Raw genomic sequence first — 14879 nt, 5'->3', positions numbered from 1 at the left:
GCAGCTGGCTGTATTCTTTCTCCCCAGAGCGCCCCACACCTGTTTGTTCCTCTTCCCGTGTGATTCATTGATGGAGCCAGCCAAGTTTCAGGACTGCTCTCTGAGCCTTCACCTGTTCCAGGGATTGGGGATGGGGTGGGGTAGGATACAATAGATTTCCACGAAAAGATAAAATGAGGACAATGTTACACACCCCTTCCAGTCAAAAGGTTGGTGCACACAGGTGTTATTGCGCCCTTGAGGCTGCAGCATCAGGTGGGTGCCTGCGCAAATGGAGCGTCCCAGGCACAGCCGTGTTTTCCAGGGAAGTCAGTCCACATGTTTGCCTAGCAGCTGCTGAGCGAAGAACTCGAGGGATGTGTGTGCATGTGTGAATTGGGCAATTTGGGTGTTGGGCAAGCCAGGCCACTCCTCTACCTGCTGCCTTGTGTCTGTCATCTACACCTGAATTATTGGGCTAAGGCAGGGTCAGCAAACCTTTTCAGCAGGGGGCCGGTCCACTGTCCCTCAGACCTTGTGGGGGGCCGGATTATATTTTGAAAAAAATAATAATGAACGAATTCCTATGCCCTACAAATAACCCAGAGATGCATTTTAAATAAAAGGGCACATTCTACTCATGTAAAAACACGCTGATTCCCGGACCATCCACGGGCCAGATTGAGAAGGCGATTGGGCCAGATCCGGCCCCCGGGCCTTAGCTTGCCTACCCATGGGCTAAGGCAACTGTTTCATTTTGGAATCTTTAAGATAATATTTCGGTTTCCTGTTAATTATGTTGCTTTGAACGTATGCTTTATTTTTTACTTTCTTCTGCAGTGTTTTATTCTGGATTGATGTTTTAATGTAGGTTGTACACCTCTCTGAGGTGTTGTTCTTAAAAAGATAAAGCAGTATGGAAATGAAATTAATAATCATCATGGTCTGAACTGAACCACAGAGTCCATGCCTGCAGCCTCCTCTGAATCCATGTGCTTCAATGGCACTGCTTGCCTCAGGAGCAAAAGGCAGAGATTGCAGCAGAATTATCTGCTCTGCAAGGGAGGCTGACGGGAGGAATAAAATCTGAGCAGCAAATTATGCAGAGATACAGAGGGCAGCTCCTTTTCTAAACATGGTAGCATTTTTTTTAATTCTTTAACATTTTTTATGGGACACACAATCCAGGGCTTTGTGTTTTCTCCCTTGGGAGAAAAGCGCTTTGCACATGGTCAGGGATAGTCTCTTCCTCAACCAGCACTTCACACATGATTTGGCTGAGCCCTGGAACTGAAAACAGAGTTGGGTCCTGGTCCTTGCATTCCAGACAAGGCATCTCTCTTAGGAGGAAAGCCACTTTGAGACGGTTTCTGGTCTGCCTGATTTACAGGTGGGGCTGCGTGTAGCAGGGTGGGGTCCCACATGCCCAGGCAGCTTCCTCCCCCATTGTGTCCTGGGTCTGGGAGCAGATGTGCAGGATCAATGAGATTTCAGTAAGCAGCTGGCTGGCAGGTTTACTCTACCCAGGACACAGCTGCTTGCTTCCTGCCTCCCCTTTGTTGCAGAGAGTGCAGAGCTCCAGAGAGGAAGGTCAGAGCCGAACAGGCATTTGTGGGGAAATTCTGGCATTTGCAAGGATGCACACAACACGCAGAAATGGGAGGCATCCAATGTTGTTTAGTCGTGTCCGACTCTTTGTGACCCCCTGGACCAGAGCACGCCAGACCCTCCTGTCTTCTACTGCCCCCCCCCCCCAGTTTGGTCAAACTCAGGTTCGTAGCTTTGAGAACACTGTCCAACCATCTGGTCCTCTGTCGTCCCCTTCTCCTTGTGCCCTCCATCTTTCCCAACATCAGGGTCTTTTCCAGGGAGATGGCCAAAGTATTGGAGCCTCAGCTTCAGGATCTGTCCTTCCAGTGAGCACTCAGGGCTGATTTCCTTCAGAATGGATAGGTTGGATCTTCTTGCAGTCCATGGGACTCTCAAGAGTCTCCTCCAGCACCAGAATTCAAAAGCATCCATTCTTCGGTGATCTTATGGTCCAGCTCTCACATCCATACATCACTACTGGGAAAACCATGGCTTTAACTATACACCTTTGTTGGCAAGTTGATGTCTGCTTTTTAAGATGCTGTCTAGGTTTGCCATCACCTTTCTCCCAAGGAGCAGGCGTCTTTTAATTTCGTGACTGCTGTCACCATCTGCAGTGATCATGGAGCCCAAGAAAGTAAAATCTCTCACTGCCTCCATTTCTTCCCCTTCTATTTGCCAGGAGGTGATGGGACCAGTGGCCATGATCTTAGCTTTTTTGATGTTGAGCTTCAGATCATATTTTGTGCTCTCCTCTTTCACCCTCATTAAAAGGTTCTTTAATTCTTCCTCACTTTCTGCCATCAAGGTTGTGTCATCTGCATATCTGAGGTTGTTGATATTTCTTCCGGCAATCTTAATTCTGGCTAGGGATTCATCCAGCCCAGCCTTTCGCATGATGAATTTTGTTAAATAAGCAGGGAGACAATATACACATCCAATGAGGAAGACCAAAAAGGGGGAACCCGTATCAAGGTGCTGAATAAAGAGTATTGCACTGTTTATTAATTCCTACCACATTTCTGCCAAAAACAGGCTTTCTGCAGGGGCACTTATTTTTCCTTGTGGACAACTGAAAGCATCTTTGAAAACACTGTAGGCAGAACTCCTGAGGACGCGCCCTGAAAAATGCAAGGACGTGGGTGTTTCAAAATGGATGTTTTTGAATTGTCCACAAGTCATACCTCATGTTACGTGCACTTCATGTTACGTTCTTTCAGGTTACGTCCTGCGGCGACCCGGAAATACCGGGTTTTGCTGCTCGCACATGCGCAAAATGACGTCATGCGCAAGCGCAGAAGCGGCAAATCACAACCTGCACGTGCGCAGATGCGCCACTGTGGGTTGCATTCATTTCATGTTGCAAACAGGCCTCCGGAACAGATCCCGTTCGCAACCAGAGGTAGCACTGTACTAAAAAGGGCGTTATTCCCCCCCCACCAGTTTCTTGTGATTGGTTTTTTCACCTTTTTTTGTCATCTGTAAGGACAGAATGAAACACCTCCGACATGCTGGAATTTGGAGTCTCATGGGCCTGAAAGCTGCTGCAATAGGTCATGGTGGTGTTTCTTTTTAAGTGCACAAGTGTTTTGATTTGTCAGATGAGGTGGGAGAGGAAAGGAGCTGAAAGGATGCAGCAAATGTAATTAGACTGCGGAACTCGCTGCCACAACTTAAATGGCTATAAAAGAGGACTGGAGAAAACAGTGGAGGAGGAGAGGACTATGATGGTTACCAGCCACAGGGGCTCTGCCCTGTTCCCATAGCTGGAGGCATCAATGCTTTGAATCCCAGTTGCTGGAACCCACAGAAAGGGAGAGGGCCCTTGTGTTCAGATTCTGCTTGTGGGCTTCTCTGGCGTGACCCAGCCAACTCGACTTAATGTTCCCATGTGCTTAATGCTGCAATCACAAACTGCCACTCCAAAAAGGCCCCTTGTCTCTGCTTGTTGTCATCTGTGCATTCATTAAATAGAAGAATCACAGTGTTTTTCATAGCCCATCCCAGACTCAGGTTGGAGCCAAGCACCTGTTCCCAAACAGTGCATTGCTGGCTTTCAGAGTCTTCTTCCAACACAAGACCTTTGTCTAGAGATCAGCCCTGGTGATGTTGGCCAATTCCACGCCCCCAGCAAGTCTGCCACAAGTTGTGCTAGATGCAGCCACACCAAACTCATAATAATAATAATAAAAATAAAATAAAAAATTTATTTATATCCTGCCCTCCCCAGCCGAAGCCAGGCTCAGAGTGGCTAACAACAATAAAAATAACACGGTCTACATAAAATCACAATCAATTAATTGAAATGCATTCTAAAATCAATTCAAAATCAAATTAATGGCAACCATTGGGCTAGAGTGCTATGAGGATTACAGAAGAAGGGGTCAGGCTGTGCCTTGGCCAAAGGCAGGTGGAAGAGCTCTGTCTTGCAGGCCCTGCGGAAAGATGTCAAATCCCGCAGGGCCCTAGTCTTTTGTGACGGAGCGTTCCACCAGATCGGGGCCAGGGCCGAAAAGGCCCTGGCTCTGGTTGAGGCCAGCCTAACCTCCCTGTGGCCTGGGACCTCCAAGGTATTTTTGTTTGAAGACCGTAAGGTCCTCTGTTGGGCATACCAGGAGAGGCGGTCCCGTGGGTACGAGGGTCCTAGGCCATATAGGGCTTTAAAGGTTAAAACCAGCACCTTAAACCTGATGCAGCCACACCAAACTCATGCCATGCACATGCGCAGTGCCTGGGCTGGTGGGGTGGCAATTTCTTTTTGTGACTAATCAAGAGACTGTATAGCAGGAGTGTGGAAGCGCTGGCCCTTCAGGTGTCCACAGAAGCATCAAATTGTAGGGTTGAAGGGTCCCCAGAGGCATCTAGTCCAAGCCCATGCAGTGTAGGAATCTCAGCTTGCAAACTGATTTTTTCCCGGAAGCAAGTAACCTGGAAATAAGTGGTGAAACGGCTCTGTTCCACTCTTGTTTTCGGAAGTGGATTTTATGATGCTCAAAAGCCCACGTATAATGCAGAAATAAACTGTGTTGATGCACCATCATTGCGCTCAGTTCCTGGAAGTGGTTTTTGCATCGTTTGGAAGCTCAGCTATAATGTGGAATTTAACAGTTAGGGGGACGTCGTGAAAATGGAATAGACGGACACATAAATTCAGCCTTTGCCGTTGCAGGTTCTGTAGTCGAGGGAGAAGGCCTCCTGCCCCTGAGTCGCACTTAACCCTTGCCTTGTAAATGAAAATCCTATTTTATCACTCCTTCCAAAGTGCCTCTTTACATCGTTCGCCCCACATAAAACAATTGTTTTGGGAGGACAAGTCGCCTTGGACTTTGATAAATTAAGCCGTTGGCTTAGCTCAGAGAGGAAGAGGATATCATTTGTCATTATTCCAGCTGCAAACCTTAGTTGGCTTTTCTCGCTTCGCTCTTATCTGGAGCAAAAAGGCTTGTGTGGATGTGACCAGTTTGACTGAGGACCACTTTATAAATAATAATAATAATAATTTAAAAATTAGGTTCAGAAAATATGCCAATATGGTATGCGTGTATGTCACGTTTGGAGAAAGAATGAGGAATTTGTGAAAATGAGTGACGGAAGACCCGGCTGAATTACTTCGTAACCTTAATATATTACTCGAAAAGGAGTGGCTGACCTGAGGTTGTTGGAAGCCTCCTTCCCTCGGTCCCAGCCAGCATGCCAAGTGGTCAGAGACTTGGGTCTTTGTGAGGCAGTGCACTACTTTGGACAGTAGCTGCATCAGTCCCCAGCTGCTCCTTTGGAGCCCCCTTGCTCTGGTCATTCCATCACCAGTGATGAAGGTTCAGTGGCCGGGCCAGTCCAGTTTGTGCACTGCTGGGGGTTAGACTAGATGAGTCTTGGGGTGCCCTTCAAACTCTACAAGTTATCTCTCGCTTCGACTACTTCAATGCGCTCTACGTGGGGCTACCTTTGAAGGTGACCTGGAAACTACAACTAATCCAGAATGCGGCAGCTAGACTGGTGACTGGGAGCAGCCGCTGAGACTATATAACACCGGTCCTGAAAGACCTACATTGGCTCCCAGTACGTTTCCGAGCACAATTCAAAGTGTTGGTGCTGACCTTTAAAGCCCTAAACGGCCTCTGTCCAGTATATCTGAAGGAGCATCTCCACCCCCATCGTTCTGCCCGGAAACTGAGGTCCAGCACCGAGGGTCTTCGGGCGCTTCCCTCACTGCAAGAAGCCAAGTTACAGGGGAACAGGCAGAGGGCCTTCTCAGTAGTGGCGCCCGCCCTGTGGAACGCCCTCCCGCCAGATGTCAAGGAGAACAACTACCAAAGTTTTAGAAGACATCTGAAGGCAGCCCTGTTTAGGGAAGCTTTTAATGTTTAACAGACCACTGTATTTTAATATTCTGTTGGAAGCCACCCGGGGGGCTGGGGAGTAAAAATAAATTATTATTATTATTATTATTATTATTATTATTATTATTACAATTCTGTGATGATGGGGAAGGGGTGCCACCCCACCTTTTGACTTGGGCAACAACACACTTTAGGGCCACCTAAATATTTGGGTGGTTCTTATTCAGTAATGTTGGGTGGGGGCTGTGGAAGGACAATGTTGGGTAGTGGTTAGAGTCTCGCATTGGGGAGAAACCCATGTTCAAAGCCACTGTGTTTATTTATTTGTTAAATTTGTGAGTCGCTTTATCCCAAAGCAACCTTCAAACAAGCAAACAAATAAACAGACTATAAGCACCACATAGATACATTAAAACCAAGAGAAGAGGTATAGTCAGGTTGTGTAGCAAAAATAGTTGTTTTTGAACACCAATGACTTTTTTTACATGTGATTTTACATTGAGAATGAGCTGTTGGCAAAAAACAAACTGTTTTGCCTATTATTACAAGTTTACCCTAGAAAAGCCTGAAATTTTATTTTGGGGGTTAGATAATTTTCATTTATTCAGAAGAACGAACTGCGAACGCCAGCCTGTTTTGTACAAACAAGCTATAGGGACGACTAAAATAAACTGTGCACACGGTTTCATTTCTATAATAACGATACAATGCAATGCAATGTCCCGTGTTGAGCAGATAGGAGGTGAATGCCTGGTAGGTAATGAAAAGCAAACAAAGCAGTTATAAAGGGGTTCGGTGGATACAGAACAAGATGCACATCAAAGGATTCAGCAGAGAAGCCTCGATAGAGGAAGCCAGTCTGCGTTTCCTTATTCCTTATTCCTTTGTGTAGAAAGGGGCTCCACTATCTTCATGCCCAGATGCTGAAATATTTAGAACTGGATGCAAATTTAATTGATGTGATTTTTTAAAAACTAGGGAATCTTTCCACAAGACAATGCTGTTCCACGCTTGCTTGTTCTTAACCCTGCGGCATTTAAATGCAACCAAAGGACTATACTTTCCCTGGAAATTGACTGTGCCTGTTCTCTAGGGGGCTGCAGTCTCCCCTCACCCCCCATTGCTTGGGTGACTCGCATTTGGTAGAGTTGGTATGCCTGGAACTAAATAAAAATAAAAGAAAACTGAATAATTGTGGTGTGTTTTGTTTTGTGTTCTACCAAATCGCCAAAGAAACAAGATTTTTTTTTTTTTTGCTTTCTTGGTTTTTTGAAAACTGTAAAACAGAAATGATCAATAAAGGTTGTTATCAAAATAAAAATAAACATTCATTCAATCCTTGGTTGATACTTGTTTTTTATATCCTTCTGAAATTCAGTTTAACATGACCTCCAATCTTCCCATTGTGTTCTGAGTCAAATTCCTGAAATACGCAGTTACCGTATTTTTTGCCCCATAGGACGCACCAAGTTTTTTTGGGGGGAAATAAAGAAAAAAAATTATCCCCCCCCAGGCGCTTGTGGGGCCGGCAGCGGGGAGAAGCGCTCTTCTCCCCGCCGCCTGCCTGCAGACCAGGTCCGGGGACAGCGGGAAGACACACTGCGCCTCCCAGCTGTCCCCGGAGCTTGCGGGGCTGGCGGCCAGGAGAAGCACGCGTCTCCCCGCCGTCAGCCTCCAAACCACATCGGGAAACAGCGGGAAGGCGGCGTTCTGCCTCCCTGCTGTCCCCTGACCTTGTGGGGCTGGCGCTGCGGCTCTCCTGAAGCCTGGAGAGCGAAAGGGGTCGGTGCGCACTGACCCCTCTCGCTCTCCAGGCTTCAGCGAAAGTCTGCATTCGCCCCATAGGACGCACACACATTTCCCCTTCATTTTTGGAGGGGAAAAAGTGCGTCCTGGGTTAAAGCCTCAGCGCCTAGGGCTTGCCGATCGAAAGGTCAGCGGTTCGAATCCCTGCGGCGGGGTGCGCTCCCGCTGCTCGGTCCCAGCGCCTGCCAACCTAGCAGTTCGAAAGCACCTCCGGGTGCAAGTAGATAAATAGGGACCGCTTACCAGCGGGAAGGTAAACGGCGTTTCCGTGTGCGGCTCTGGCTCTGGCCAGAGCAGTGATGTCATGCTGGCCACGTGACCCGGAAGTGTCTCCGGACAGCGCTGGCCCCTGGCCTCTTAAGTGAGATGGGCGCACAACCCCAGAGTCTGTCAAGACTGGCCCGTACGGGCAGGGGTACCTTTACCTTTACCTATAGGGCGAAAAATACGGTAACTTTGTTTTCAATCTATTATTTAACTTACTGGTACTTATAGATTTTTCAAGTTGTTCTATTTACACACAGAAGCTCAATCAAGACCTACCAGCGGATTGATATTTTGACAATGTTCTTTTACATAGACTCTGTATATATTCCACTCTCTGGCAATTTTTTCCTCTGTAGCGCCTCATAGCCTTGCTGAGACTCTTGCTAATTCTACATAATCTCTTAGTTTATTTTGCCAGGGGCAAAGCACCACATTTCGGAAATTCCCCCTGCCTTTGAAATGCTGGCAATGTTCAGGCAAATCGTTTGGCAGCCCTGTCTGAGGCTCCTGTGGGCACAGAGTTGTGTGGGACCCCCGCAGGTCATCTAGTCCAACCCCCTGCAATGCAGCTATCTCAACTAAAGCACCTGTGCCTCCCATCCTGCAGGTTAACATGAAGAAGGAGAAGGTGGTCCAGTGGACGATGGACAGCGAGGAGGAGAACCTGGTCTTGGTCAATGGAAGCTGCGGTGACCCAGCCAAGGACAAGGCTGAGCCTACCTTGAAGGTCAAAAGGAAGCAGAAGAATGCAGGTATCCTTGGGTGTCTGCCTCCGGCTCACTCACAGAGGCTGGTGGTTTGGCACCTCTTTGGCTGAGGAGGTGCAAAAAAGTTTTTGATCGAGTTTCCACTGAAATGAGACTGCATTTTAATGTTTTAATGTTGTATTTTAATCTTGTTTTTAAGCAGTATTTCAATCAATTGTTTTTATATTTGGTGTTAGTCGCCCTGAGCCTGGTCTTTGCTGGGGAGAGCAGGGTATGTATAAATAAATAAATAAATAAATAAATAAATAAATAAATAAGAGCTCTGACCACCCCAGTTTATATCCCAAGCGGATTGTGGAGCCAGGCTTGGTGCCATCCAGTGGGCAGTGGTTGGGTCCTGACTGAAGCTCCTGTGTCTCAGAAGGGCACTGAAATGGCTCTAGGGTTCCAGTGGGTTGGTAGCGTTGGTGTTGCGATGCCTAAGCCCATCACCAGCACCTGGAGGTGCAAACCTGGGGATCCTTGAATCTTGAACGTTTTCACACGCTAATGCCACATCCCGTAGGATTCTATCAGTTGTACAGTTGTACAGTGGTACATCGGAACTCGAACATAATCCATTCCAGAAGACAGTTTGACTTCTGAAACCTTCAAGTTCTGAGGCCTGGATTCCGACTGGCCTACGGCTAGATTTTTGCACAGCGGAAGCTGCGTCGGACGTTCGTGTTCTGAGGAACGTTCGGAAACTGGAGCACTTACTTCCGGGGTTTCAGCATTCGGGATCTGAAATGTTCAAGAACAGAGCCGTTCGAGTTCCGAGGTACCACTGTATTTTATCTGCACAATCAGAATGAATTCCGGGAACCGAAATGCTTTTCTGCGCAGCCTGAGCAGGAGCAGTGAACGGTATTATAGTTAATTTTTGTCGCTTGTCTTTGCTTACCCAACCCTACTGCCCTGCTCACAGTTATGAACAATACTGGTGAATGGTTCGTTGTGAATTATGAATGGTCTGTTTCGCCATTAAGAAAACAAGGTCGGAATAGGCCCATATATATGTGGACTGTCCCTGGATGAAGTGGCTTTTCTTCTTGAAGTTCTCAAAGCTCTTAACCTAGCTCAAGGTAGCCAGATGTTTAACTGAGAACCAACCACTGTCAGTCCATCGTTTGAAAAACAAGACTTTAGAGCCCTCAAATTCCATATTGCCGACTGTAACCTTCTAAGGAGCCATTTGGTGCCTAGTTTATATACCTAGTTTATATATAGTGACGCGGGTGGCACTGTGGGTTAAACCACAGAGCCTAGGACCTGCTGATCAGAAGGTCGGCGGTTTGAATCCCCGCAACAGGGTGAGCTCCCGTTGCTCAGTCCCTGCTCCTGTCAACCTAGCAGTTCGAAAGCACGTCAAAGTGCAAGTAGATAAATAGGTACCGCTCCGGCGGGAAGGTAAACGGCATTTCCGTGTGCTGCTCTGGTTTGCCAGAAGCGGCTTAGTCCTGCTGGCCACATGACCTGGAAGCTGTATGCCGGCTCCCTCGGCCAGTAAAGCAAGATGAGCGCCGCAACCCCAGAGTTGGCCACAACTGGACCTAATGGTCAGGGGTCCCCTTACCTTTTATATATCTGAGTTTCTAACACTGCCGGTGGCCAGCAGTGCAGGTGTGATGCTCTGGTTGTGGGGGCCAGCTGGCCAGGTGGCACTGAGGCCACCCTGAAGTCTAGGGTGGCCTCCTGTGGGATCGCAAGCTGCTTGACCAAACAAGAAGCCAAGGCCAACGGCAAGCTTCTCATTCAGAGGAAGGCAGGACTGGTCCATGTCTACTTCCTGGATCATGTGGGGTTGGAATAGCAAGATGGGGAGTCCTGGAACTGTGAGGTCCTTGCCAGCAGGTTGGGATCAAAGCTGCCCATTGGCAGCCTCCAAACTCCTTGGTCTTCCCTCCTTTGTTCAGGGTGGATGATGGAGTCGGCTGGGCATGGGTACGTTGCGGGTGGCTGCTGGCTGCATTGAGAGATGACCCATCTGTTCTCCAGCAGAGCTTTGGGCATTAGCTTTGAGAACTACGATCTGGAGTAGACCAGGGTTTGGATGCCTGCCCACCCTCCCAGGAAACTCATGGGGGGACCCTGGGAGCCAGTCACTGCCTCTGAACCTACCCCGCCTCACAGAGTTGTCATGAGGATTAATTGATGGGGGGAGAACCATCACTGTAAAGGGATGTCCCATCAATGGTGGGATGTACGGTGGTACCTCGGGTTAAGTACTTAATTCGTTCCGGAGGTCCGTTCTTAACCTGAAACTGTTCTTAACCTGAAGCACCACTTTAGCTAATGGGGCCTCCCACTGCTGCTCCGCCGCCGGAACCTGATTTCTGTTCTCATCCTGAAGCAAAGTTCTTAACCTCAAGCACTATTTCTGGGTTGGCGGAGTCTGTGACCTGAAGCATATGTAACCTGAGGTACCACTGTAAATGCAATAAATGATAGCTAATCCAATGGGCAGCAGCAAAGAATGCAGAAGTGGGGCCTGGAGGAAAGTTTAACCGTCGTGGCATCTTGAAGCTGCCTATGGATATTATTATTATTATTATTATTATTATTATTATTAATTCCCCGCCCATCTGGCTGGGTTTCCTGAGCCACTCTGGGCGGCTTCCAACAAAGTACTAAAATACAGTGGTGTGTTAAACATTAAAAGCTTTGCTAAACAGGGCTGCCTTCAGATGTCTTCTAAAAGTCTGATAGTTGTTCTTCTCTTTGACATCTGGTGGGAGGGCGTTCCACAGGGTGGGCGCCATCACCAAGAAGGCCCTCTACCTGGTTTCATGTAACTTGGTTCTTGCAGTGAGGGAACTGACAGATGGCCCTTGGCGTTGGACCTCAGTGTCTGGGTCAGAACAATGGGGGTGGAGACGCTTCTTCAGGTCTACTGGACTGAGGCCGTTTAGGGCTTTAAAGATCAGCACCAACACTTTGAATTGTGCTCAGAAATGTACTGGGAGCCAATGTAGGTCTTTCAAGACCGGTGTTATGTGGTCTCGGCGGCCGCTCCCAGTCACCAGTCTAGCTGCCGCTATTAGGTGAGCAGGTTCTGGGGTGGGTTGGGGGGGTTCCCCAGTGGCTTGGCCCAAATGGGCGGAAGCTGAGTCGAGGCCCCGTTTCCTGTTGTGCAGATGTCGATGACGCAGAGAAAGTGCCTCGCAAGGCGAAGTGGAAGGAACAAGATGAGGTCCCCAAAGAAGGGCAGGAGGAGGTGAGATCTTTTCCCAAACCCTGAATGTCACATCACGTTTAGCAGTTGCTCGCAATACAAACCAGCGGTTCCCAAAACGTTTGTGGGCCACCTGTCTTTTGGTTCCATAAACTCACCCCCTGTTCCCCCCACCCTCCCTTATAAAAAGCATAACTCAGAACAGCAGATTGCACAACCCAGTATAAGGAAAACAGTAGCACAATAAAATTAAGTAATTTGTAGAATCATAGAATCCTAGAGTTGGAAGAGACCACAAGGGCCATCGAGTCCAACCCCCTGCTAAGCAGGAAACACCATCAGAGCACTCCTGACATATGGTTGTCAAGCCTCTGCTTAAAGACCTCCAAAGAAGGAGACTCCACCACACTCCTTGGCAGCAAATTCCACTGTCAAACAGCTCTTACTGTCAGGAAGTTCTTCCTAATGTTTAGATGGAATCTTCTTTCTTGTAGTTTGGAGCCATTGCTCCGTGTCCGCTTCTCTGGAGCAGCAGAAAACAACCTTTCTCCCTCCTCTATGTGACATCCTTTTATATATTTGAACATTGTAAAAAGTTCCCATTCTTCTTTGAAGTCACAGTTGTCCTTATCTCGCAATTTGTATGTCAGTTTCGCCAGTTATGCATAGTTCATCAATTTCTTTTGCCACTGTTCTTTTTTTCAAGGTTTCCTCATTCTTCCATCCTTGTCCTATCAGGATTCTTGCTATTGTAGCATACATAAATAAATTCTTTGTTTTCCTTGGCAGGTCTTGTCCTACAATCCCTAACAAAAATGCTTCTGGATTTTTTTTTGCAAATGTCTTTTTAAACATTTTCTTCAATTCATTATATATCATTTCCCTTTTTAAAAAATTTCTCTACATTCCTACCACATATGATAATAAAATTCAATGCAGTAGCAATTAATTGCACATTCATCCGAAAGGCCATTAAAACTGTTCAGTTTAATTAATTCAAGAAAACCGATGAGTTTGGACTTGTAGGGTTGGAAGGGACCACGAGGATCATCTAGTCTGACCCCTTGACTATCAAAGCGTGATAGTCATGGACACCTCCAATGTCCCCCTGCTGCCCCCTTGCCTCTTAGCATCCTCCAGCTTATCCCAACATCCCCTTTGGGAATCAGTGGTATAAATTGTCAGGGGCAGCCATAACCAGCCAGGTCAACTTTTAGGCCTATAGCTGTCAACTTTCCCCCTTTTTAAGGGAAATTCCCTTATTCCGAATAGGATTCCTCGCAAGAAAAGGGAAAAGTTGATAGCTATGGGCCTGAGTGGGGCAGCAATGCTCTCCCTGCTTTGGATTTCCAGCTGCTTCAAAGTCATGCTGATATGGAGGCTCAACATAGACATTGCGGCTAATAGCCCTTGAAAGCTTTGCCTTCCACGAATCTGTCGAATCCTCTTTTCACACTGTCTCAATTGGTGGCCATCGCTCTACCCCAGAATCTCCATCGCTGTGCCAGCTTTGATGGCAGGATCATGTCACCCCTTCCCCAATGAAACGAGGGCAGGCTGTCACCTTTCTCTTTCCCGCCTGCCCCTGACAAACTCGGCAGTGAGTGACACCAATCCTTTTTGATTCCCAGGTGCGGAGGCGCGGATCCGCTGGCTGGGAGAACAGTTTGCGGCAGAAGCCCCCTCCCCGCATCGTCTTCCAGGCTGGACCCGTTGCGCAGGAGAAGAATGTGAAAGACGACGTGGAGAGCGTGGAGAGCTTCAAGGAGCGACACAAAATCAGGGTGAGGTTTGGGTTGCAGTGTCTTGTCTGTCTGTCTGTCTGTCTGTGGTGGTCTAAGGATATTGTAGCCTGTGGGCCAGGGAGGTAGTGGAGTTGGTCAACTTGTGATCTGGAAAATGACCTCTTTGCCAGTCCTCCTCATCTGCTGTTGCACCCCAGATTTCACCCCCTGATTTAGCAGATGGGGGATCATAGTTGGGCTGACAGTCCTTTGAACCGCCAAATTGGGAGAAGTCTCTTTTTTAATGTTTAAAATTTTTATTTTTTACCAACAACCAAAACACAAACAGTGAACCCCCCCCCCCCAGGCGACTGATACATTGGGTATACATAATCAATAATAACATATTCAATCAACCATATGTACAATTTAATATACGTTAATATTCCTCCGTCCACAAGGTTTATTTAACTTTTAACATTTTAATTGCCCCAAATTGTTCAAACCTACCCAAATAATTCAATATCTTCTCAAACCAATCCTCCTCTTTCTCACTGACCTTAAAGCCTTTCATTCTGTGTATCTTCACAGTTACATATTCTAATATTATAATATTATTCAGTTTTTTCCTCCATTGGTTCACCCTTAGCTCTTCTGCATTTTTCCAGTTACTGGCTATAACCTGTCTGGCTGCAGTTACCATCAATTTTACCCATTTACATTCCTCTTTTGTTTTTAACTCAGTGCTAACTCAGACTAATAAGAACCAGTAATTTAGATATTTCCACCTTCCTACCCACAATTCCCGATATTTCTATACCAATCTGTTTCCAAAATTCATTAACTAACGGACAATCCCAAATTGGGAGAAGTCAGACCATCCTCCTCCAACCCAGCTGGTATGTGTCCATCACAAACTCATTACGCTAGTCTTCATGAGCAGGGAAGAGGGTTGGACACATCAGGAAGCTTTCAGCAATGCTTTCTGGACCATAATATCTAGATCAAGGGAAGTAATAGTGCCACTGTATTCTGCTCTGGTCAGACCTCACCTGGAGTACTGTGTCCAGTTCTGGGCACCACAGTTCAAGAAGGACACTGACAAACTGGAACGTGTCCAGAGGAGGGCAACCAAAATGGTCAAAGGCCTGGAAACGATGCCTTATGAGGAACGGCTAAGGGAGCTGGGCATGTTTAGCCTGGAGAAGAGGAGGTTAAGGGGTGATATGATAGCCATGTTCAAATATATAAA

General features: G+C 47.2%; 1 protein-coding gene across 3 annotated transcripts in view; it reads left to right on the top strand.

The window, feature by feature from the left end:
• Window positions 1-14879, top strand: part of DNMT3B (DNA methyltransferase 3 beta) — a 54698-nt gene that overhangs the window by 12904 nt on the left and 26915 nt on the right. For all 3 annotated transcript variants that reach the window (XM_079979132.1, XM_079979130.1, XM_079979131.1), the window contains exons 2-4: window positions 8590-8734; window positions 11866-11945; window positions 13535-13687. In XM_079979132.1, the coding sequence (XP_079835258.1) occupies window positions 8596-8734; window positions 11866-11945; window positions 13535-13687 (372 nt within the window). In that variant the 5' untranslated portion in view covers window positions 8590-8595. The remainder of the gene's footprint in view (window positions 1-8589; window positions 8735-11865; window positions 11946-13534; window positions 13688-14879) is intronic.

The sequence above is a fragment of the Podarcis cretensis genome (assembly GCF_951804945.1).
Source record: "Podarcis cretensis genome assembly, chromosome: 6".
Classification (NCBI taxonomy): domain Eukaryota; kingdom Metazoa; phylum Chordata; class Lepidosauria; order Squamata; family Lacertidae; genus Podarcis; species Podarcis cretensis.
Note: the sequence above shows the minus strand (reverse complement) of the source record. Positions and strands in the feature narration are given on the sequence as shown.